Source organism: Haemaphysalis longicornis, unplaced genomic scaffold, assembly GCF_048455015.1.
Source record: "Haemaphysalis longicornis isolate Haplotype H1 unplaced genomic scaffold, Haemaphysalis longicornis Haplotype H1 scaffold_5, whole genome shotgun sequence".
Classification (NCBI taxonomy): domain Eukaryota; kingdom Metazoa; phylum Arthropoda; class Arachnida; order Ixodida; family Ixodidae; genus Haemaphysalis; species Haemaphysalis longicornis.
Genome location: NW_027526385.1, coordinates 182531727 through 182557180, shown reverse-complemented (window position 1 = coordinate 182557180; position 25454 = coordinate 182531727). Strand labels below are relative to the sequence as shown.

At 48.0% G+C, this 25454-nt stretch overlaps 1 protein-coding gene and 1 non-coding gene across 2 annotated transcripts; both read right to left on the bottom strand.

Annotated features, from left to right (window-relative positions):
• Nucleotides 1-15043: 15043 nt before the first annotated feature.
• Nucleotides 15044-15115, bottom strand: Trnar-ucu (transfer RNA arginine (anticodon UCU)). Its single transcript has one exon. It is a non-coding gene; the product is annotated as a tRNA-Arg (tRNA).
• Nucleotides 15116-19356: 4241 nt separating this feature from the next.
• On the bottom strand, nucleotides 19357-22975 carry LOC144138861 (uncharacterized). The gene has a single exon (XM_077671359.1). It carries the CDS (start codon nucleotides 22942-22944, stop codon nucleotides 21751-21753), a length of 1194 nt encoding a protein of 397 aa, XP_077527485.1. The 5' UTR covers nucleotides 22945-22975; the 3' UTR covers nucleotides 19357-21750.
• Between the last annotated feature and the right edge of the window lie 2479 nt (nucleotides 22976-25454).

Genomic DNA, 25454 nt, shown 5'->3' with positions numbered 1-25454 from the left:
GGGTAACTGGCGGGAAACTCTCTCATGCTACCTTGGCATCAAGGCTGCCAGAACCGAGGCCCTCGCTAAGCTTTCGCACGATTATAGGGTTTGGAAATGAGGGGCTCGTTATAAAATATAGAAAGAAATTCCGGCAGTCTACAACGCCAAAGAAGGCATAGGGGAATGGTTAGATTATTTTTACCGTTAGTGACCTTACAATATTTTTTTAATTACTACGTGAGAAAGAAAGAAAGAAAAACACGCGCCCAGAGTAGTGACCGAACCCACGCCTTTTGATTAGATCTCGAATGCCTTACCAATTCGGTTATCTGGGCGACTGTGTTCTCCGTCACTTTCTGGGGTATTTATATTTAGTACAACTGTATCTGACGCTTGAGGGTGGTAGCCAGCGCCGCTCAGACTACACGGGGAGAAGGGGACCTTCTTTTCAACCCACGGGGCGTGACGCGAACGTCTACAGCCTGTCAGAAGCGGGTAACTGGCGGGAAACCCTCTCATGCTACCTTGGCATCAAGGCTGCCAGAACCGAGGCCCTCGCTAAGCTTTTGCACGATAATAGGGTTTGGCAATGAGGGGCTCGTTAGGAAATATAGAAAGAAATGCCGGCAGTCTACAACGCCAAAGAAGGCATAGGGGAATGGTTAGAATATTTTTTACCGTTAGTGACGTTACATTATTTTTATTTTAATTACCTATGTGGGAAAGAAAGAAAGAAAAACACGCACCCAGAATGGGGACCGAACCCACGCCTTTCGATTAGATCTCGAATGCCTTACCAATTCGGCAATCTGGGCGACTGTGTTCTCCGTCACTTTCTGGGGTATTTATCTTTAGTACAACTGTATCTGACGCTTGAGGGTGGTAGCCAGCGCCACTCAGACTACACGGGGAGAAGGGGACCTTCTTTTCAACCCCCGGGGTGTGACGCGAACGTCTACAGCCTGTCAGAAGAGGGTAACTGGCGGGAAACCCTCTCATGCTACCTTGGCATCAAGGCTGCCAGAACCGAGGCCCTCGCTAAGTTTTCGCACGATAATAGGGTTTGGAAATGAGGCGCTCGTTAGGAAATATAGAAAGAAATGCCGGCAGTCTACAACGCCAAAGAAGGAATGGGGGAATGGTTAGATTATTTTTTACCGTTAGTGACGTTGCAATATTTTTATTTTAATTACCTACGTGAGAAAGAAAGAAAAAAAACACGCGCTCAGAATGGGGACCGAACCCACGCCTTTCGATTAGATCTCGAATGCCTTACCAATTCGGCTATCTGGGCGACTGTGTTCTCCGTCACTTTCTGGGATATTTATATTTATACAACTGTATCTGACGCTTGAGAGTGGTATCCAGCGCCACTCAGACTACACGGGGAGAAGGGGACCTTCTTTTCAACCCCCGGGGCGTGAAGCGAACGTCTACAGCCTGTCAGAAGCGGGTAACTGGCGGGAAACTCTCTCATGCTACCTTGGCATCAAGGCTGCCAGAACCGAGGCCCTCGCTAAGCTTTCGCACGATTATAGGGTTTGGAAATGAGGGGCTCGTTATAAAATATAGAAAGAAATTCCGGCAGTCTACAACGCCAAAGAAGGCATAGGGGAATGGTTAGATTATTTTTACCGTTAGTGACCTTACAATATTTTTTTTAATTACTACGTGAGAAAGAAAGAAAGAAAAACACGCGCCCAGAGTAGGGACCGAACCCACGCCTTTTGATTAGATCTCGAATGCCTTACCAATTCGGTTATCTGGGCGACTGTGTTCTCCGTCACTTTCTGGGGTATTTATATTTAGTACAACTGTATCTGACGCTTGAGGGTGGTAGCCAGCGCCGCTCAGACTACACGGGGAGAAGGGGACCTTCTTTTCAACCCACGGGGCGTGACGCGAACGTCTACAGCCTGTCAGAAGCGGGTAACTGGCGGGAAACCCTCTCATGCTACCTTGGCATCAAGGCTGCCAGAACCGAGGCCCTCGCTAAGCTTTTGCACGATAATAGGGTTTGGAAATGAGGGGCTCGTTAGGAAATATAGAAAGAAATGCCGGCAGTCTACAACGCCAAAGAAGGCATAGGGGAATGGTTAGAATATTTTTTACCGTTAGTGACGTTACATTATTTTTATTTTAATTACCTACGTGGGAAAGAAAGAAAGAAAAACACGCACCCAGAATTGGGACCGAACCCACGCCTTTCGATTAGATCTCGAATGCCTTACCAATTCGGCAATCTGGGCGACTGTGTTCTCCGTCACTTTCTGGGGTATTTATCTTTAGTACAACTGTATCTGACGCTTGAGGGTGGTAGCCAGCGCCACTCAGACTACACGGGGAGAAGGGGACCTTCTTTTCAACCCCCGGGGTGTGACGCGAACGTCTACAGCCTGTCAGAAGAGGGTAACTGGCGGGAAACCCTCTCATGCTACCTTGGCATCAAGGCTGCCAGAACCGAGGCCCTCGCTAAGCTTTCGCACGAAAATGGGGTTTGGAAATAAGGGTCTCCTTAGGAAATATAGGAAGAAATGCCGGCAGTCTACAACGCCAAAGAAGGCGTTGGGGAATGGTTAGATTATTTCTTACCGTTAGTGACGTTACATTATTTTTATTTTTATTAACTACGTGAGAAAAAAGAAAGAAAAACACGCACCCAGATTGGGGACCGAACCCAAGCCTTTCGATTACATCTCGAATGCCTTACCAATTCGGCTATCTGGGCGACTGTGTTCTCCATTACTTTCTGGGGTATTTATACTTAGTACAACTGTATCTGACGCTTGAGGGTGCTAGCCAGCGCCACTCAGACTACACGGGGAGAAGGTGACCTTCTTTTCAACCCCTGGGGCGTGACGCGAACGTCTACAGCCAGTTAGAAGCGGGTAACTGGCGGGAAACCCTCTCATGCTACCTTGGCATCAAGGCTGCCAGAACCGATGCCCTCGATAAGCTTTCGCACGATAATAGGGTTTGAAATGAGGGGCTCGTTATAAAATATAGAAAGAAATACCGGCAGTCTACAACGCCAAAGAAGGCTTGGGGAATGGTTAGAATATTTTTACCGTTAGTGACCTTACATTATTTTTATTTTAATTACTACGTGAGAAAGAAAGAAAGAAAAACGCGCCCAGAGTGGGGACCGAACACACGCCTTTTGATTAGATCTCGAATGCCTTACCAATTCGGCTATCTGGGCGACTTTGTTCTCCTTCACTTTCTGGGGTATTTGTATTTAGTACAACTGTATCTGACGCTTGAGGGTGGTAGCCAGCGCCACTCAGACTACACGGGGAGAAGGGGACCTTCTTTGGAACCCCCGGGGTGTGAGGCGAACGTCTACAGCCTGTCAGAAGCGGGTAACTGGCGGGAAACTTTCTCATGCTACCTTGGCATCAAGGCTGCCAGAACCGAGGCCCTCGCTAAGCTTTCGCACGATAATAGGGTTTGGAAATGAGGGGCTCGTTAGGAAACATAGAAAGAAATGCCGGCAGCCTACAACGCCAAAGAAGGCATAGGGGAATGGTTAGATTATTTTGTACCGTTAGTGACGTTACATTATTTTTATTTTAATTACCTACGTGGGAAAGAAAGAAAGAAAAACACGCGCCCAGAATGGGGAACGAACCCACACCTTTCGATTAGATCTCGCATGCCTTACCAATTCGGCTATCTGGGCAACTGTGTTCTCCGTCACTTTCTGGGGTATTTATATTTAGTACAACTGTATGTGACGCTTGAGGGTGCTAGCCAGCGCCACTCAGACTACACGGGGAGAAGGGGACCTTCTTTTCAACCCCCGGGGCGTGACGCGAACGTCTACAGCCTGTCAGAAGCGGGTAACTGGCGGGAAACCGTCTCATGCTACCTTGGTATCAAGGCTGCCAGAACCGAAGCCCTCGCTAAGCTTTCGCATGATAATAGGGTTTGGAAATGAGGGGCTCGTTAGGAAATATCGAAAGAAATGCCGGCAGTCTACAACGCCAAACAAGGCATAGGGGAATGGTTAAATTAATTTTACCGTTAGTGACGTTACAATATTTTTATTTTAATTAACTACGTGAGAAAGAAAGAAAGAAAAACACGCGCCCAGAGTGGGGATCAAACCCACGCCATTCGATTAGATCTCGAATGCCTTACCAATTCGGCTATCTTGGCGACTGTGTTCTCCTTCACTTTCTGGGGTATTTATATTTAGTACAACTGTATCTGACGCTTGAGGGTGGTAGCCAGCGCCATTCAGACTACACGGGGAGAAGGGGACCTTCTTTTGAACACCAGGGGCGTGACGCGAACTTCTACAGCCTGTCAGAAGCGGGTAACTGGCGGGAAACCCTCTCATGCTACCTTGGCATCAAGGCTGCCAGAACCGAGGCCCTCGCTAAGCTTTCGCACGATAATAGGGTTTGGAAATGACCGGCTCGTTAGGAAATATAGAAAGAAATGCTGGCAGTCTACAACGCCAAAGAAGGCATGGGGGAATGGTTATAATATTTTTTACCGTTAGTGACGTTACATTATTTTTATTTAATTTAACTACGTGAGAAATAAAGAAAAACAGGCGAACAGAGTGGGTACCGTACCCACGCCTTTCGATTAGATCTCGAATGCCTTACCAATTCGACTCTCTGGGCGACTGTGTTCTCCGTCACTTTCTGGGGTATTTATATTTAGTACAACTGTATCTGACGCTTGAGGGTGGTAGCCAGCGCCACTCAGACTACACGGGGAGAAGCTGACCTTCTTTTCAACCTCTGGGGCGTGACGCGAACGTCTACAGCCCGTCAGAAGCTGGTAACTGGCGGGAAACCCTCTCCAGCTGCCTTGGCATCAAGGCTGCCAGAACCGAGGCCCTCGCTAAGCTTTCGCACGATAATAGGGTTTGGAAAGGAGGGGTACGTTAGAAAATATAGAGCGAAATGCCGGCAGTCTACAACGCCAAAGAATCCATAGGGGAATGGTTAGATTATTTTTTACCGTTTGTGACGTTGCATTATTTTTATTTTAATTACTTACATGAGAAAGAAAGAACGAAAAACACGCGCCCAGAATGGGGACCGAACCCACGCCTTTCGATTAGATCTCGAATGCCTTACCAATTCGGCTATCTGGGCGACTGTGTTCTCCGTCACTTTCTATGGTATTTATATTTAGTACAACTGTATCTGACGCTTGAGGGTGGTAGCCAGCGCCACTCAGACTACACGGGGAGAAGGGGACCTTCTTTTCAACCCCCGGGGCGTGACGTGAACGTCTACATCCTGTCAGAAGCGGGTAACTGGCGGGAAACACTCTCATGCTACCTTGGCATCAAGGCTGCCAGAACCGAGGCCCTCGCTAAGCTTTCGCACGATTATAGGGTTTGGAAATGAGGGGCTCGTTATAAAATATAGAAAGAAATGCCGGCAGTCTACAACGCCAAAGAAGGCATAGGGGAATGGTTAGATTATTTTTACCGTTAGTGACATTACAATATTTTTTTTAAATACTACGTGAGAAAGAAAGAAAGAAAAACGCGCCCAGAGTGGGGACCGAACCCACGCCTTTTGATTAGATCTCGAATGCCTTACCAATTCGGATATCTGGGCGACTGTGTTCTCCGTCACTTTCTGGGGTATTTATATTTAGTACAACTGTATTTGACGCTTGAGGGTGGTAGCCAGCGCCGCTCAGACTACACGGGGAGAAGGGGACCTTCTTTTGAACCCCCGCGGCGTGACGCGAACGTCTACAGCCTGTCAGAAGCGGGTAACTGGCGGGAAACCCTCTCATGCTGCCTTGGCATCAAGGCTGCCAGAACCGAGGCCCTCGCTAAGCTTTTGCACGATAATAGGGTTTGGAAATGAGGGGCTTGTTAGGAAATATAGAAAGAAATGCTGGCAGTCTACAACGCCAAAGAAGGCATAGGGGAATGGTTAGAATATTTTTTACCGTTAGTGACGTTACATTATTTTTATTTTAATTACCTATGTGGGAAAGAAAGAAAGATAAACACGCACCCAGAATGGGGACCGAACCCACGCCTTTCGATTAGATCTCGAATGCCTTACCAATTCGGCAATCTGGGCGACTGTGTTCTCCGTCACTTTCTGGGGTATTTATCTTTAGTACAACTGTATCTGACGCTTGAGGGTGGTAGCCAGCGCCACTCAGACTACACGGGGAGAAGGGGACCTTCTTTTCAACCCCCGGGGTGTGACGCGAACGTCTACAGCCTGTCAGAAGAGGGTAACTGGCGGGAAACCCTCTCATGCTACCTTGGCATCAAGGCTGCCAGAACCGAGGCCCTCGCTAAGTTTTCGCACGATAATAGGGTTTGGAAATGAGGCGCTCGTTAGGAAATATAGAAAGAAATGCCGGCAGTCTACAACGCCAAAGAAGGCATGGGGGAATGGTTAGATTATTTTTTACCGTTAGTGACGTTGCAATATTTTTATTTTAATTACCTACGTGAGAAAGAAAGAAAAAAAACACGCGCTCAGAATGGGGACCGAACCCACGCCTTTCGATTAGATCTCGAATGCCTTACCAATTCGGCTATCTGGGCGACTGTGTTCTCCGTCACTTTCTGGGATATTTATATTTATACAACTGTATCTGACGCTTGACAGTGGTATCCAGCGCCACTCACACTACACGGGGAGAAGGGGACCTTCTTTTCAACCCCCGGGGCGTGAAGCGAACGTCTACAGCCTGTCAGAAGCGGGTAACTGGCGGGAAACTCTCTCATGCTACCTTGGCATCAAGGCTGCCAGAACCGAGGCCCTCGCTAATCTTTCGCACGATTATAGGGTTTGGAAATGAGGGGCTCGTTATAAAATATAGAAAGAAATTCCGGCAGTCTACAACGCCAAAGAAGGCATAGGGGAATGGTTAGATTATTTTTACCGTTAGTGACCTTACAATATTTTTTTTAATTACTACGTGAGAAAGAAAGAAAGAAAAACACGCGCCCAGAGTAGGGACCGAACCCACGCCTTTTGATTAGATCTCGAATGCCTTACCAATTCGGTTATCTGGGCGACTGTGTTCTCCGTCACTTTCTGGGGTATTTATATTTAGTACAACTGTATCTGACGCTTGAGGGTGGTAGCCAGCGCCGCTCAGACTACACGGGGAGAAGGGGACCTTCTTTTCAACCCACGGGGCGTGACGCGAACGTCTACAGCCTGTCAGAAGCGGGTAACTGGCGGGAAACCCTCTCATGCTACCTTGGCATCAAGGCTGCCAGAACCGAGGCCCTCGCTAAGCTTTTGCACGATAATAGGGTTTGGAAATGAGGGGCTCGTTAGGAAATATAGAAAGAAATGCCGGCAGTCTACAACGCCAAAGAAGGCATAGGGGAATGGTTAGAATATTTTTTACCGTTAGTGATGTTACATTATTTTTATTTTAATTACCTACGTGGGAAAGAAAGAAAGAAAAACACGCACCCAGAATGGGGACCGAACCCACGCCTTTCGATTAGATCTCGAATGCCTTACCAATTCGGCAATCTGGGCGACTGTGTTCTCCGTCACTTTCTGGGGTATTTATCTTTAGTACAACTGTATCTGACGCTTGAGGGTGGTAGCCAGCGCCACTCAGACTACACGGGGAGAAGGGGACCTTCTTTTCAACCCCCGGGATGTGACGCGAACGTCTTCAGCCTGTCAGAAGAGGGTAACTGGCGGGAAACCCTCTCATGCTACCTTGGCATCAAGGCTGCCAGAACCGAGGCCCTCGCTAAGCTTTCGCACGAAAATGGGGTTTGGAAATAAGGGTCTCCTTAGGAAATATAGGAAGAAATGCCGGCAGTCTACAACACCAAAGAAGGCGTTGGGGAATGGTTAGATTATTTTTTACCGTTAGTGACGTTACATTATTTTTATTTTTATTAACTACGTGAGAAAAAAGAAAGAAAAACACGCACCCAGATTGGAGACCGAACCCAAGCCTTTCGATTACATCTCGAATGCCTTACCAATTCGGCTATCTGGGCGACTGTGTTCTCCATTACTTTCTGGGGTATTTATACTTAGTACAACTGTATCTGACGCTTGAGGGTGCTAGCCAGCGCCACTCAGACTACACGGGGAGAAGGTGACCTTCTTTTCAACCCCTGGGGCGTGACGCGAACGTCTACAGCCAGTTAGAAGCGGGTAACTGGCGGGAAACCCTCTCATGCTACCTTGGCATCAAGGCTGCCAGAACCGATGCCCTCGATAAGCTTTCGCACGATAATAGGGTTTGAAATGAGGGGCTCGTTATAAAATATAGAAAGAAATACCGGCAGTCTACAACGCCAAAGAAGGCTTGGGGAATGGTTAGAATATTTTTACCGTTAGTGACCTTACATTATTTTTATTTTAATTACTACGTGAGAAAGAAAGAAAGAAAAACGCGCCCAGAGTGGGGACCGAACACACGCCTTTTGATTAGATCTCGAATGCCTTACCAATTCGGCTATCTGGGCGACTGTGTTCTCCTTCACTTTCTGGGGTATTTGTATTTAGTACAACTGTATCTGACGCTTGAGGGTGGTAGCCAGCGCCACTCAGACTACACGGGGAGAAGGGGACCTTCTTTGGAACCCCCGGGGTGTGAGGCGAACGTCTACAGCCTGTCAGAAGCGGGTAACTGGCGGGAAACTTTCTCATGCTACCTTGGCATCAAGGCTGCCAGAACCGAGGCCCTCGCTAAGCTTTCGCACGATAATAGGTTTGGAAATGAGGGGCTCGTTAGGAAACATAGAAAGAAATGCCGGCAGCCTACAACGCCAAAGAAGGCATAGGGGAATGGTTAGATTATTTTGTACCGTTAGTGACGTTACATTATTTTTATTTTAATTACCTACGTGGGAAAGAAAGAAAAAAAAACACGCGCCCAGAATGGGGAACGAACCCACGCCTTTCGATTAGATCTCGCATGCCTTACCAATTCGGCTATCTGGGCAACTGTGTTCTCCGTCACTTTCTGGGGTATTTATATTTAGTACAACTGTATGTGACGCTTGAGGGTGCTAGCCAGCGCCACTCAGACTACACGGGGAGAAGGGGACCTTCTTTTCAACCCCCGGGGCGTGACGCGAACGTCTACAGCCTGTCAGAAGCGGGTAACTGGCGGGAAACCGTCTCATGCTACCTTGGTATCAAGGCTGCCAGAACCGAAGCCCTCGCTAAGCTTTCGCATGATAATAGGGTTTGGAAATGAGGGGCTCGTTAGGAAATATCGAAAGAAATGCCGGCAGTCTACAACGCCAAACAAGGCATAGGGGAATGGTTAAATTAATTTTACCGTTAGTGACGTTACAATATTTTTATTTTAATTAACTACGTGAGAAAGAAAGAAAGAAAAACACGCGCCCAGAGTGGGGATCAAACCCACGCCATTCGATTAGATCTCGAATGCCTTACCAATTCGGCTATCTTGGCGACTGTGTTCTCCTTCACTTTCTGGGGTATTTATATTTAGTACAACTGTATCTGACGCTTGAGGGTGGTAGCCAGCGCCATTCAGACTACACGGGGAGAAGGGGACCTTCTTTTGAACACCAGGGGCGTGACGCGAACTTCTACAGCCTGTCAGAAGCGGGTAACTGGCGGGAAACCCTCTCATGCTACCTTGGCATCAAGGCTGCCAGAACCGAGGCCCTCGCTAAGCTTTCGCACGATAATAGGGTTTGGAAATGACCGGCTCGTTAGGAAATATAGAAAGAAATGCTGGCAGTCTACAACGCCAAAGAAGGCATGGGGGAATGGTTATAATATTTTTTACCGTTAGTGACGTTACATTATTTTTATTTAATTTAACTACGTGAGAAATAAAGAAAAACAGGCGAACAGAGTGGGTACCGTACCCACGCCTTTCGATTAGATCTCGAATGCCTTACCAATTCGACTCTCTGGGCGACTGTGTTCTCCGTCACTTTCTGGGGTATTTATATTTAGTACAACTGTATCTGACGCTTGAGGGTGGTAGCCAGCGCCACTCAGACTACAGGGGGAGAAGCTGACCTTCTTTTCAACCTCTGGGGCGTGACGCGAACGTCTACAGCCCGTCAGAAGCTGGTAACTGGCGGGAAACCCTCTCCAGCTGCCTTGGCATCAAGGCTGCCAGAACCGAGGCCCTCGCTAAGCTTTCGCACGATAATAGGGTTTGGAAATGAGGGGTACGTTAGAAAATATAGAGCGAAATGCCGGCAGTCTACAACGCCAAAGAATCCATAGGGGAATGGTTAGATTATTTTTTACCGTTAGTGACGTTGCATTATTTTTATTTTAATTACTTACATGAGAAAGAAAGAACGAAAAACACGCGCCCAGAATGGGGACCGAACCCACGCCTTTCGATTAGATCTCGAATGCCTTACCAATTCGGCTATCTGGGCGACTGTGTTCTCCGTCACTTTCTATGGTATTTATATTTAGTACAACTGTATCTGACGCTTGAGGGTGGTAGCCAGCGCCACTCAGACTACACGGGGAGAAGGGGACCTTCTTTTCAACCCCCGGGGCGTGACGTGAACGTCTACATCCTGTCAGAAGCGGGTAACTGGCGGGAAACACTCTCATGCTACCTTGGCATCAAGGCTGCCAGAACCGAGGCCCTCGCTAAGCTTTCGCACGATTATAGGGTTTGGAAATGAGGGGCTCGTTATAAAATATAGAAAGAAATGCCGGCAGTCTACAACGCCAAAGAAGGCATAGGGGAATGGTTAGATTATTTTTACCGTTAGTGACATTACAATATTTTTTTTAAATACTACGTGAGAAAGAAAGAAAGAAAAACGCGCCCAGAGTGGGGACCGAACCCACGCCTTTTGATTAGATCTCGAATGCCTTACCAATTCGGATATCTGGGCGACTGTGTTCTCCGTCACTTTCTGGGGTATTTATATTTAGTACAACTGTATTTGACGCTTGAGGGTGGTAGCCAGCGCCGCTCAGACTACACGGGGAGAAGGGGACCTTCTTTTGAACCCCCGGGGCGTGACGCGAACGTCTACAGCCTGTCAGAAGCGGGTAACTGGCGGGAAACCCTCTCATGCTACCTTGGCATCAAGGCTGCCAGAACCGAGGCCCTCGCTAAGCTTTTGCACGATAATAGGGTTTGGAAATGAGGGGCTCGTTAGGAAATATAGAAAGAAATGCTGGCAGTCTACAACGCCAAAGAAGGCATAGGGGAATGGTTAGATTATTTTTTGCCGTTAGTGACGTTAAATAATTTTTATTTTAATTACCTACGTGGGAAAGAAAGAAAGAAAAACACGCAACCAGAATGGGGACCGAACCCACGCCTTTCGATTAGATCTCGAATGCCTTACCAATTCGGCTATCTGGGCGACTGTGTTCTCCGTCACTTTCTTGGGTATTTATCTTTGGTACAACTGTATCTGATGCTTGAGGGTGGTAGCCAGCGCCACTCAGACTACACGGGGAGAAGGGGACCTTCTTTTCAACCCCCGGGGTGTGACGCGGACGTCTACAGCCTGTCAGAAGAGGGTAACTGGCGGGAAACCCTCTCATGCTACCTTGGCATCAAGGCTGGCAGAACCGAGGCCCTCGCTAAGCTTTCGCACGATAATGGGGTTTGGAAATAAGGGTCTCCTTAGGAAATATAGGAAGAAATGCCGGCAGTCTACAACGCCAAAGAAGGCGTTGGGGAATGGTTAGATTATTTTTTACCGTTAGTGACGTTACATTATTTTTATTTTTATTAACTACGTGAGAAAAAAGAAAGAAAAACACGCACCCAGATTGGGGACCGAACCCAAGCCTTTCGATTACATCTCGAATGCCTTACCAATTCGGCTATCTGGGCGACTGTGTTCTCCATCACTTTCTGGGGTATTTATATTTAGTACAACTGTATCTGACGCTAGAGGGTGGTAGCCAGCGCCACTCAGACTACACGGGGAGAAGGGGACCGTCTTTTCAACCCCCTGGCGTGACGTGAACGTCTACAGCCTGTCAGAAGCGGGTAACTGGCGGGAAACCCTCTTATGCTACCTTTGCATCAAGGCTGCCCGAACCGAGGCCCTCGCTAAGCTTTCGCACGATAATAGGGTTTGGAAATGAGGGGCTCGTTAGGAAATATAGAAAGAAATGCTGGCAGTCTAACGCCAAAGAAGGCATGGGGGAATGGTTAGAATATTTTTTACCCTTAGTGACGTTACATTATTTTTATTTAATTTAACTACGTGAGAAATGAAGAAAAACAGGCGAACAGAGTGGGTACCGTACCCACGCCTTTCGATTAGATCTCGAATGCCTTACCAATTCGACTCTCTGGGCGACTGTGTTCTCCGTCACTTTCTGGGGTATTTATATTTATACAACTGTATCTGACGCTTGAGGGTGGTAGCCAGCGCCACTCAGACTACACGGGGAGAAGCTGACCTTCTTTTCCACCTCTGGGGCGTGACGCGAACGTCTACAGCCCGTCAGAAGCTGGTAACTGGCGGGAAACCCTCTCCAGCTGCCTTGGCATCAAGGCTGCCAGAACCGAGGCCCTCGCTAAGCTTTCGCACGATAATAGGGTTTGGAAATGAGGGGTTCTTTAGAAAATATAGAGCGAAATGCCGGCAGTCTACAACGCCAAAGAAGGCTTAGGGAAATGGTTAGAATATTTTTACCGTTAGTGGCGTTGCATTATTTTTATTTTAATTACCTACGTGAGAAAGAAAGAAAGAAAAACACGCGCCCAGAGTGGGGACCGAACCCACGCCTTTCGATTAGATCTCGAATGCGTTACCAATTCGGCTATCGGGGCGACTGTGTTCTCCGTCACTTTCTGGGGTATTTATATTTAGTACAACTGTATCTGACGCTTGAGGGTGCTAGCCAGCGCCACTCAGACTACACAAGGAGAAGGGACCTTCTTTTCAACCCCCGGGGCGTGACGCGAACGTCTACAGCCTGTCAGAAGTGGGTAACTGGCGGGAAACCGTCTCATGCTACCTTGGTATCAAGGCTGCCAGAACCGAGGCCCTAGCTAAGCTTTCGCATGATAATAGGGTTTGGAAATGAGGGGCTCGTTAGGAAATATAGAAAGAAATGCCGGCAGTCTACAATGCCAAACAAGGCATATGGGGAATGGTTAGATTATTTTTTACCGTTAGTGACGTTACATTATTTTTATTTTAATTAACTACGTGAGAAAGAAAGAAAGAAAACACGCGCCTAGAGTGGGGACCGATCCCAAGCCTTTCGATTAGATCTCGAAAGCCTTACCAATTCGGCTACCTGGGCGACTGTGTTCTCCGTCACTTTCTGGGGTATTTATATTTAGTACAACTGTACCTGACGCTTAAGGGTGGTAGCCAGCGCCACTCAGACTACACGGGGAGAAGGGGACCCTATTTTTCAACCCCCTGGCGTGACGCGAACGTCTACAGCCTGTCAGAAGCGGGTAACTGGCGGGAAACCCTCTCATGCTACCCAGAACCGAGGCCCTCGCTAAGCTTTCGCACGATAATAGGGTTTGGAAATGAGGCGCTCGTTAGGAAATATAGAAAGAAATGCCGGCAGTCTACAACGACAAAGAAGGCATGGGGGAATGGTTAGATTATTTTTTACCGTTGGTGACGTTACATTATTTTTATTTTAATTACCTACGTGAGAAAGAAAGAAAGAAAAACAGGCGAACAGACTGGGTACCGTACCCAGGCTTTTCGATTACATCTCGAATGCCTTACCAATTTGGCTATCTGGGCGACTGTGTTTTCCGTCACTTTCTGGGATATTTATATTTAGTACAACTGTATCTGACGCTTGAGAGTGGTAGCCAGCGCCACTCAGACTACACGGGGAGAAGGGGACCTTCTTTTCAACCCCCGGGGCGTGACGCGAACGTCTACAGCCTGTCAGAAGCGGGTAACTGGCGGGAAACCCTCTCAGGCTACCTTGGCATCAAGGCTGCCAGAACCGAGGCCCTCGCTAAGCTTTCGCACGATTATAGGGTTTGGAAATGAGGGGCTCGTTATAAAATATAGTAGGAAATGCCGGCAGTCTACAACGCCAAAGAAGGCATAGGGGAATGGTTAGATTATTTTTACCGTTAGTGACCTTACAATATTTTTTAAATTACTACGTGAGAAAGAAAGAAAGAAAAACACGCGCCCAGAGTGGGGACCGAACCCACGCCTTTTGATTAGATCTCGAATGCCTTACCAATTCGGCTATCTTGGCGACTGTGTTCTCCGTCACGTTCTGGGGTATTTATATTTAGTACAACTGTATCTGACGCTTGAGGGTGGTAGCCAGCGCCGCTCAGACTACACGGGGAGAAGGGGACCTTCTTTTCAACCCCCGGGGCGTGACGCGAACGTCTACAGCCTGTCAGAAGCGGGTAACTGGCGGGAAACCCTCTCATGCTACCTTGGCATCAAGGCTGCTAGAACCGAGGCCCTCGCTAAGCTTTTGCACGATAATGGGGTTTGGAAATAAGGGTGTCCTTAGGAAATATAGGAAGAAATGCCGGCAGTCTACAACGCCAAAGAAGGCGTTGGGGAATGGTTAGATTATTCTTTACCGTTAGTGACGTTACATTATTTTTATTTTTATTAACTACATGAGAAAAAAGAAAGAAAAACACGCGCCCAGATTGGGGACCGAACCCAAGCCTTTCGATTACATCTCGAATGCCTTACCACTTCGGCTATCTGGGCGACTGTGTTCTCCATCACTTTCTGGGGTATTTATACTTAGTACAACTGTATCTGACGCTTGAGGGTGCTAGCCAGCGCCACTCAGACTACACGGGGAGAAGGGAACCTTCTTTTCAACCCCCGGGGCGTGACGCGAACGTCTACAGCCTGTGAGAAGCGGGTAACTGGCGGGAAACCGTCTCATGCTACCTTTGCATCAAGGCTGCCAGAACCAAGGCCATCGCTAAGCTTTCGCACGATAATAGGGTTTGGAAATGAGGCGCTCGTTAGGAAATATAGAAAGAAATGCCGGCAGTCTACAACGCCAAAGAAGGCATAGGGGAATGGTTAGATTATTTTTTACCGTTAGTGACGTTACAATATTTTTTTTTTAATTAACTACGTGAGAAAGAAAGAAAGAAAAACACGCGCCCAGAGTGGGGACCAAACCCACGCCTTTCGATTAGAACTCGAATGCCTTACCAATTCGGCTATCTGGGCGACTGTGTTCTCCGCCACTTTCTGGGGTATTTATATTTAGTACAACTGTATCTGACGCTAGAGGGAGGTAGCCAGCGCCACTCAGACTACACGGGGAGAAGGGGACCTTCTTTTCAACCCCCGGGGCGTGACGCGAACGTCGACAGCCTGTCAGAAGCGGGTAACTGGCGGGAAACCCTGTCATGCTACCTTGGCATCAAGGATGCCAGAACCGACGCCCTCGCTAAGCTTTCGCACGATAATGGTGTTTGGAAATGAGGGTCTCGTTAGGAAATATAGAAAGAAATGCCGGCAGTCTACAACGCCAAAGAAGGCGTTGGGGAATGGTTAGATTATTTTTTACCGTTAGTGATGTTACATTATTTTTATTTTAATTAACTACGTGAGAAAGAAAGAAAGAAAACACGCGCCCAGAGTGGGGACCGAACCCAAGCCTTTCGATTAGATCTCGAAAGCCTTACCAATTCAGCTATCTGGGCGACTGTGTTCTCCGTCACTTTCTGGGGTATTTATATTTAGTACAACTGTACCTGACGCTTCAGGGTGGTAGCCAGCGCCACTCAGACTACACGGGGAGAAGGGGACCCTATTTTTCAACCCCCTGGCGTGACGCGAACGTCTACAGCCTGTCAGAAGCGGGTAACTGGCGGGAAAAACTCTCATGCTACCTTTGGATCAAGGCTGCCAGAACCGAGGCCCTCGCTAAGCTTTCGCATGATAATGGGGTTTGGAAATAAGGGTCTCCTTAGGAAATATAGGAAGAAATGCCGGCCGTCTACAACGCCAAAGAAGGCGTTGGGGAATGGTTAGATTATTTTTTACCGTTAGTGACGTTACATTATTTTTATTTTTATTAACTACGTGAGAAAAAAGAAAGAAAAACACGCGCCCAGATTGGGGACCGAACCCAAGCCTTTCGATTACATCTCGAATGCCTTACCAATTCGGCTATCTGGGCGACTGTGTTCTCCATCACTTTCTGGGGTATTTATACTTAGTACAACTGTATCTGACGCTTGAGGGTGCTAGCCAGCGCCACTCAGACTACACGGGGAGAAGGGGACCTTCTTTTCAACCCCCGGGGCGTGACGCGAACGTCTACAGCCTGTGAGAAGCGGGTAACTGGCGGGAAACCGTCTCATGCTACCTTTGCATCAAGGCTGCCAGAACCAAGGCCCTCGCTAAGCTTTCGCACGATAATAGGGTTTGGAAATGAGGCGCTCGTTAGGAAATATAGAAAGAAATGCCGGCAGTCTACAACGCAAAAGAAGGCATGGGGTAATGGTTAGAATATTATTTACCGTTAGTGACGTTACATTATTTTTATTTTAATTACCTACGTGAGAAAGAAAGAAAGAAAAACAGGCGAACAGACCGGGTACCGTACCCACGCTTTTCGATTACATCTCGAATGCCTTACAAATTCGGCTATGTGGGCGACTGTGTTCTGCGTCACTTTCTGGGGTTTTATATTTAGTACAACTGTATCTGACGCTTGAGGGTGGTAGCCAGTCCACTCAGACTACACGGGGAGAAGGTGACCTTCTTTTCAACCCCTGGGGCCTGACGCGAACGTCTACAGCCCGTCAGAAGCGGGTAACTGGCGGGAAACCCTCTCCTGCTGCCTTGGCATCAAGGCTGCCAGAACCGAGGCCCTCGCTAAGCTTTCGTACGATAATAGGGTTTGGAAATGAGGGGCTCGTTAGAAAATATAGAGAAAAATGCCGGCAGTCTACAACGCCAAAGAATCCATAGGAGAATGGTTAGATTATTTTTTACCGTTAGTGACGTTGCATTATTTTTATTTTAATTACCTACGAGAGAAAGAAAGAAAGAAAAACACGCGCTCAGAATGGGGACCGAACCCACGCCTTTCGATTAGATCTCGAATGCGTTACCGTTTCGGCTATCGGGGCGACTGTGTTCTCCGTCACTTTCTGGGGTATTTATATTTAGTACAACTGTATCTGACGCTTGAGGGTGCTAGCCAGCGCCACTCAGACTACACGGGGAGAAGGGACCTTCTTTTCAACCCCCGGGGCGTGACGCGAACGTCTACAGCCTGTCAGAAGTGGGTAACTGGCGGGAAACCGTCTCATGCTACCTTGGTATCAAGGCTGCCAGAACCGAGGCCCTCGCTAAGCTTTCGCATGATAATATTGTTTGGAAATGAGGGGCTCGTTAGGAAATATAGAAAGAAATGCCGGCAGTCTCCAACGCCAAAGAAGGCATAGGGGAGTGGTTAGATTATTTTTTTACTGTTAGTGACGTTACAATATTTTTATTTTAATTACCTACGTGAGAAAGAAAGAAAGAAAAACACCCGCCCAGAGTGGGGCCCAAACTCACGCCTTTCGATTAGATCGCGAATGCCTTACCAATTCGGCTATCTTGGCGACTTTGTTCTCCGTCACTTTCTGGGGTATTTATATTTATAACAACTGTATCTGACGCTGGAGGGAGGTAGCCAGCGCCACTAAGACTACACGGGGAGAAGAGGACCTTCTTTTCAACCCCCTGGCGTGACGCGAACGTCAACAGCCTGTCAGAAGCGGGTAACTGGCGGGAAACCCTCTCATGCTACCTTTGCATCAAGGCTGCCAGAACCGAGGCCCTCGCTAAGCTTTCGCACGATAATAGGGTTTGGAAATGAGGGGCTCGTTAGGAAATATAGAAAGAAATGCCGGCAGTCTACAACGCCAAAGAAGTCATAGGGGAATGGTTAGATTATTTTTACCGTTAGTGACCTTACAATATTTTTTTTAATTACTACGTGAGAAAGAAAGAAAGAAAAACAAGCGCCCAGAGTGGGGACCGAACCCACGCCTTTCGATTAGATCTCGAATGCCTTACCAATTCGGCTATCTGGGCTTTTTTTTTTTTTTTCTTTATTGCCTGTATGAACACCAGAACACAAATGCGTCAATGATAGGTTAAAAACCGCCGACCATGCTTTGGCTGGCGGAAAGATTTAAAATAAACATCAAAAGTACACAAATCTTCCAAAATTGGTAACCATTCCAGCTCTATACCCTGGGTTGTAGCAATATCGTACATCGAAGTCATGCTCTGTGCAAAATACTTGCTAACGGTTTGGGCGTGTACGTCCGCATGGCGTACAGCCATTCGCGACCTCCAAATTGAATGCAATGCTACAGCCATTATGAGGTCGTACGGCACACCATCAGAACACTCAACGGGGAGATACCGTATTCCCTGTGGTGTTACAGGCAATTCTTTCTTCAGGGTTCTTTGCAGGACATCCCAAAAGAAGATGGCATCCCAGCACTCCATGAAAACATGCTCCACAGTCTCTGGTTTATTGCACAAAGAACACGTGCTGGACCAAACCTCGTATAATCCCTTTTCCTGCATCCATGTCTTTACTGGAAGAGTGTTCGTGTGCAGCTTAAAGAAAAACGTTTTCACGGACGCTGGGATAACCATCTTCTTTACACGTGACAAAACATTTTGACCAGGTCCTTTACAATACATTGACCTGTAACGGGGCACCGGAAAAAGAATATCCTTCAAATCTTTTGTTAGCATTTTCCTGGACACAGTAGACAGATATTCCAAAGAGAAACGTACCGCCAGAAACCGAAAAGCATCAACAACTTCTTTCAAAAAACCCTTGCATCGTATAGGTCCTCTGTTACTGGAGGACACAACAAACTCAGGTAGTACATTGGGAAGAGTCATCTGCAAAAACGTGCGCAGAAAAGGATCCTCCGCATCCCTTAGGAACAAAAAACGGTTCACAATTTGCCTCAAAAACACATGGCACAAACCGACTCCTCCGTGTTTCACACTTCGAAACAGATTACTTCTGCTTGTACGCTCCCACAGCGAACCCCACACGAAGACAGCAAAGACACGGTGAATCTTCTGGACATGCGTCCTTGAACAATGTAATATCTGCATAACGTACCACAGTTTCGCCAAGAGGAAAAGGTTACAAACGGTGGCCCGTGCGAAAACGGATAATGCGTGGCCTCCCCATTTGTTGGCTTTTTCGCGTAGACCCGTCACTTCCCCACTCCAATACTCTTCACTATTCTGATGGTATTCCAAAGGCACTCCTAGGTAACGTGCTGGCGTTGTCGACCAGCTAACGTTCTGAAACACTTCTGGGGTTGCTGCCCACTCTCCGTACCAAAAACCGCAACATTTATTCCAGTTCACTGAACTGCAGGTGACACCGCAAAACTCTTTAGTGACAACAATTACTTTTTCTACACTTTGTTTATCCTCACAAAATACCGCGACGTCATCGGCGTAGGTTAATAGCTTCACTTCACTTGAGTGCAAACGAAAACCATGAATGTCATTGTCATTAATTATTCTTAAACAGAAAGGCTCTAAGAAAATACAGAAAAGGAGAGGTGAAGCTGGGCACCCTTGCCTCACCGAAGATTCTACAGATAAACTTTTTGTTACATTCTTGTTGATAATGAGCTGTGTGGTGCAATTTTTGTAAGCCATTCGGACACCCCTGAAAAGCACGTCACCCACATTGACATGTTCTAAAATGCAAAACAAAATTTCATGAGAGACGCGGTCGAATGCTTTTTCGAAATCAATTTGTAGCATCGCTACTTTCTGCTGAAACATATCGCAGCCCTGCAGCACACTGCGAGCAATGTGTGTGTTTGTCTGTATGCTCCGACCCCGGATTCCACATGTTTGGTGTGGTCCCACAAGCGATGTTACAATTCTCTGCAATCTTTTTGCCAGTACTTTCATAAAAATCTTATAGTCTACGTTAGCAAGGGTGATTGGACGGTAACCCGTTACATTTTGAAGTTTAGCAGGATCGTCTGATTTGGGAATCAACACCGTGTGTGTTCTTGTAAATGACTTTGGTAGTTCGTTTTTTTCAAAAGCATCTAGGAAAACGAGAAATAAGAATGGCGCCACTACACCGATAAACTTCTTATAAAATTCCGCTGACAGACCATCAGGCCCCGGCGCTTTGCCCACTTTTAAGTCGCCTATGGCTGCTTCAATTTCTTGCAATGTTATTGGTTCTTCCAGTTGAACTTTCACCTCATCTTCCAGTCTTGGCATGAATTTAAGATAATCTTGCCTAAATCTTTCGCTACAAGGGTGAGCTGTGCTAAAAAGATTTGTGTAATGTTCAATGAAAGCTGCTTTTATGTTTTCTACATCTTTAGTCAAACGTCCCTGCCATAGTATTTCTTCAATTTTATTCCGCTTTGCGTACCTCTTTTCATCGCTTAAGGCCCTTTTCGTGGGCATCTCCCCCGCTAGCAAACTTTCTGCGCGCGCACGTATTGTTGCTCCCCGGTATCGCTCTTTATCGATGGCTTCCAACTTGCTTTTTATTTGTGAGATGTCGTCGTTGAAAGCGCCCGGCATTTCACATTCCAGTTGGAGCATGCGTTTAAGATTACTCCTGAGCTCATTCTCATTCTTTCTTTCAGCCCTTGCAATGATCGCTGCCCTTTCTACAGCGGACAGTTTACTATCTTCTTTTATACGTTCCCATCTATCTCCCCAGGCCATGCTTTCGTTACTTTTTTGTTTGTTGAAAGCTTCCATCACATCATCGTTGTACCTTTCATCACTTAAAAGTTTTGTATTTAGTTTCCATAGGTCCCAGCTAAACGTCTTGAAGTTGCTCCTCCTCCCCCCTAGCCAGAAAGAAACGAGACAGTGATCGCTGAAAGACACATACTCAACGTTATAGCCCTTGCAGTTGGGAGCTAAATCGCCCGACAAATAAATCCTATCTAAGCGGGCGTGGCTAGCCCCCTGAAAATGCGTGAACCGTAGCGTGTTCACGTTATCAGAGCAATGGGCGACGTCAACTAACTCGTGTTTTTCTAGCAGTTCTGTCAGCAGCTGAGTACTGGAATCTTGCCACTTACTGGCGCCAGATCGGTCTACCCTCTCGCAAACACAGTTAAAATCACCTAATAAAATGATATGCCTTTCGCAATCCAAAAACCCTTCGATAGATTCAAAGAACACATTTCTCTCTCGGCACACCGTTGGTGCATAAATACACAAAGCGCGAAAACTATAGCCGAAATAAACAAAATCGCATACAATAAACCTACCAAACACACACGATACAACACTCTCAATCTGAATCCCAACATTGTTTCTAAAGAAGATGCAACACCCCCCCGCACACCCCACTGCATGGCTTACACACGCACTAAAGCTGTTTGACAAAGGTTTTATCATTTTTTCAGTACTCTCTTCACTTTCTATCTTCGTCTCCTGTATCGCCAGAACATCGATTTCTTTTTCGTACATTATTCTACGCAATTGACATTGTTTGCGCCTTTCTCCGAGGCCTCGCACGTTTAGCGTGGCTATATGTAGCGGCCTTTGAAGTACTGCCATTTAAGAACGGGAAAGAAACAAAGCAGACAGTACTGTTCGTGTCGTCAGCTTACATGCTCCTCGTATTCCCGTCGGTGTGTCGCTCCTTTCGGGTGCGGCTGTCCGTGCTTTTTCCGGGTGGCGCGGTTGCTCAGCTCTACCAGGGCCTGACCTTGCCATCGTTGCGTAACGTCCCATCCAGGCGTCGTGCTTAAGTCCCGTAGCGTGAGCATTGCACTCAGTACCCCCACTCCCACCACCCTTTTCGACGGTCTGACTCAGGTGACGGACGGCCGACCTTTGTTACGATCCGGAGGTATGTTGGGCTTCGGTTTCAGGGATGCGCGTCGAACCTGTGGAGCCGCCTTGGACGGCGGTTCCCCGGTGTTCAGCGCCTCGGTGCCTTCGTCGCTCACCTCTGCTCGGGGTCGCTTGCCAACCGAGGAGCTGGCTGCGTCGTCCCCGAGTTCCATGCACCCAGTCTGGTCTCCCTCGAGTTGCACCTTTTCTTCTTTGCCTGTGGACTGAAACGTGGATGCTTCTTCCGGCACTTCAGGCACCTCATCGATAATTCCGGGTTCCTTGGGCGCTGGCTGCTGTGCCGCGTCTTCCGAGGCCCTCTCGGTGGGCGTGGCCCCGCGCGGCAGTCCGTCGCCTCCTCCCTTCGCCGCCTCCTCGGCATCCGCCGCGTCCATAATAAACTCCGACTGCTGGTCGTCCTCCCCTGATCCCGCAACGTTGGCATATGTGCGTACGCACTGGCTCTCGTCGTGGCCGAAGCGACGACAAAGAACGCAGCGCGGCACCCGGCACTCGCGCCGAATGTGGCCGCTCCGGTGGCAGCGAAGACACAGGGGCACCCTCCCGGGCACCACCAGCAAGGCCATCTCGCCGGCGACTCGTACCTGGTGAGGGAGGTCATCCACGCTGATACCCGTCTTCAGCCGGAGGGTGACCAGGCGCGTCGTCGAAGACTGCGCAGAGCAGCCTGGCACACGCCATCGGTCCCTGGTCACTTCAGTGACCTTTCCGTAAAGCCCCAGGGCGCTTCGCACGTCGTCGTCGGGGACGTGGTGGAGCACCCAGTGGAGCTTTAAACGGACATCCTGGTTTCGAGGATCGATCACGAGGCACCGACGTTCCTTGACTCGAAGTTCTCCGGCGGCAACAAGTTTCCGAGCCCCTTCAGCGTCCTTGAAAGTCACCGCCCACAAATGGTTCATCTGGTACGCCCCCAAGGCGACAACCTCGGGGAGCAGCGCCAGACGAACCAGAATATCACGAAAATCTTCCACCTTGTAAGGTCTTCCTTTGACGTCCGCGTGCAAAAATATTGTGTTAAGGGCAGATGGTCCTGATGGTAGATGGGGCAGAATAACTTGGTAGTCCTGGGTATCGATATCACGAACAGCAGACCTGTTACCGCGGGCCGAAGGGCCCGCTAAAACCGCTCCTTGCACGGAGCTTGCCATTCCCCGTCCGCACGGTACGGTGGCCGGAAGTGGAATCCGGCTATCTGGGCGACTGTGTTCTCCGTCACTTTCTGGGGTATTTATATTTAGTACAAATGTATCTGACGCTTGAGGGTGGTAGCCAGCGCCACTCAGACTACACGGGGAGAAGGGGACCTTCTTTTCAACCCCCGGGATGTGACGCGAACGTCTACAGCCTGTGAGAAGAGGGTAACTGGCGGGAATCCCTCTCATGCTACCTTGGTATCAAGGCTGCCAGAACCGAGGCCCTCGCTAAGCTTTCGCACGATAATAGGGTTTGGAAATGAGGCGCTCGTTAGGAAATATAGAAAGAAATGCCGGCAGTCTACAACGACAAAGAAGCATGGGGGAATGGTTAGATTATTTTTTACCGTTAGTGACGTTACATTTTTTTTATTTTAATTACCTACGTGAGAAAGAAAGAAAGAAAAACAGGCGAACAGACTGGGTACCGTACCCAGGCTTTTCGATTACATCTCGAATGCCTTACCAATTCGGCTATCTGGGCGACTGTGTTCTCCGTCACTTTCTGGGGTATTTATATTTAGTACAACTGTATCTGACGCTAGAGGGAGGTAGCCAGCGCCACTCAGACTACACGGGGAGAAGGGGACCTTCTTTTCAACCCCCGGGGCGTGACGCGAACGTCGACAGCCTGTCAGAAGCGGGTAACTGGCGGGAAACCCTCTCATGCTACCTTGGCATCAAGGCTGCCAGAACCGACGCCCTCGCTAAGCTTTCGCACGATAATGGTGTTTGGAAATGAGGGTCTCGTTAGGAAATATAGAAAGAAATGCCGGCAGTCTACAACGCCAAAGAAGGCGTTGGGGAATGGTTAGATTATTTTTTACCGTTAGTGACGTTACATTATTTTTATTTTAATTAACTACGTGAGAAAGAAAGAAAGAAAACACGCGCCCAGAGTGGGGACCGAACCCAAGCCTTTCGATTAGATCTCGAAAGCCTTACCAATTCAGCTATCTGGGCGACTGTGTTCTCCGTCACTTTCTGGGGTATTTATATTTAGTACAACTGTACCTGACGCTTCAGGGTGGTAGCCAGCGCCACTCAGACTACACGGGGAGAAGGGGACCCTATTTTTCAACCCCCTGGCGTGACGCGAACGTCTACAGCCTGTCAGAAGCGGGTAACTGGCGGGAAAAACTCTCATGCTACCTTTGGATCAAGGCTGCCAGAACCGAGGCCCTCGCTAAGCTTTCGCACGATAATGGGGTTTGGAAATAAGGGTCTCCTTAGGAAATATAGGAAGAAATGCCGGCAGTCTACAACGCCAAAGAAGGCGTTGGGGAATGGTTAGATTATTTTTTACCGTTAGTGACGTTACATTATTTTTATTTTTATTAACTACGTGAGAAAAAAGAAAGAAAAACACGCGCCCAGATTGGGGACCGAACCCAAGCCTTTCGATTACATCTCGAATGCCTTACCAATTCGGCTATCTGGGCGACTGTGTTCTCCATCACTTTCTGGGGTATTTATACTTAGTACAACTGTATCTGACGCTTGAGGGTGCTAGCCAGCGCCACTCAGACTACACGGGGAGAAGGGGACCTTCTTTTCAACCCCCGGGGCGTGACGCGAACGTCTACAGCCTGTGAGAAGCGGGTAACTGGCGGGAAACCGTCTCATGCTACCTTTGCATCAAGGCTGCCAGAACCAAGGCCCTCGCTAAGCTTTCGCACGATAATAGGGTTTGGAAATGAGGCGCTCGTTAGGAAATATAGAAAGAAATGCCGGCAGTCTACAACGCCAAAGAAGGCATGGGGGAATGGTTAGAATATTATTTACCGTTAGTGACGTTACATTATTTTTATTTTAATTACGTACGTGAGAAAGAAAGAAAGAAAAACAGGCGAACAGACCGGGTACCGTACCCACGCTTTTCGATTACATCTCGAATGCCTTACAAATTCGGCTTTGTGGGCGACTGTGTTCTGCGTCACTTTCTGGGGTTTTATATTTAGTACAACTGTATCTGACGCTTGAGGGTGGTAGCCAGTCCACTCAGACTACACGGGGAGAAGGTGACCTTCTTTTCAACCCCTGGGGCCTGACGCGAACGTCTACAGCCCGTCAGAAGCGGGTAACTGGCGGGAAACCCTCTCCTGCTGCCTTGGCATCAAGGCTGCCAGAACCGAGGCCCTCGCTAAGCTTTCGTACGATAATAGGGTTTGGAAATGAGGGGCTCGTTAGAAAATATAGAGAAAAATGCCGGCAGTCTACAACGCCAAAGAATCCATAGGAGAATGGTTAGATTATTTTTTACCGTTAGTGACGTTGCATTATTTTTATTTTAATTACCTACGAGAGAAAGAAAGAAAGAAAAACACGCGCTCAGAATGGGGACCGAACCCACGCCTTTCGATTAGATCTCGAATGCGTTACCGTTTCGGCTATCGGGGCGACTGTGTTCTCCGTCACTTTCTGGGGTATTTATATTTAGTACAACTGTATCTGACGCTTGAGGG

Coding starts and splice junctions, on each gene's coding strand:
- LOC144138861 (XM_077671359.1), bottom strand. CDS start 22,944: ATGGCAAGCTCCGTGCAAGGAGCGGTTTTAGCGGGCCCTTCGGCCCGC.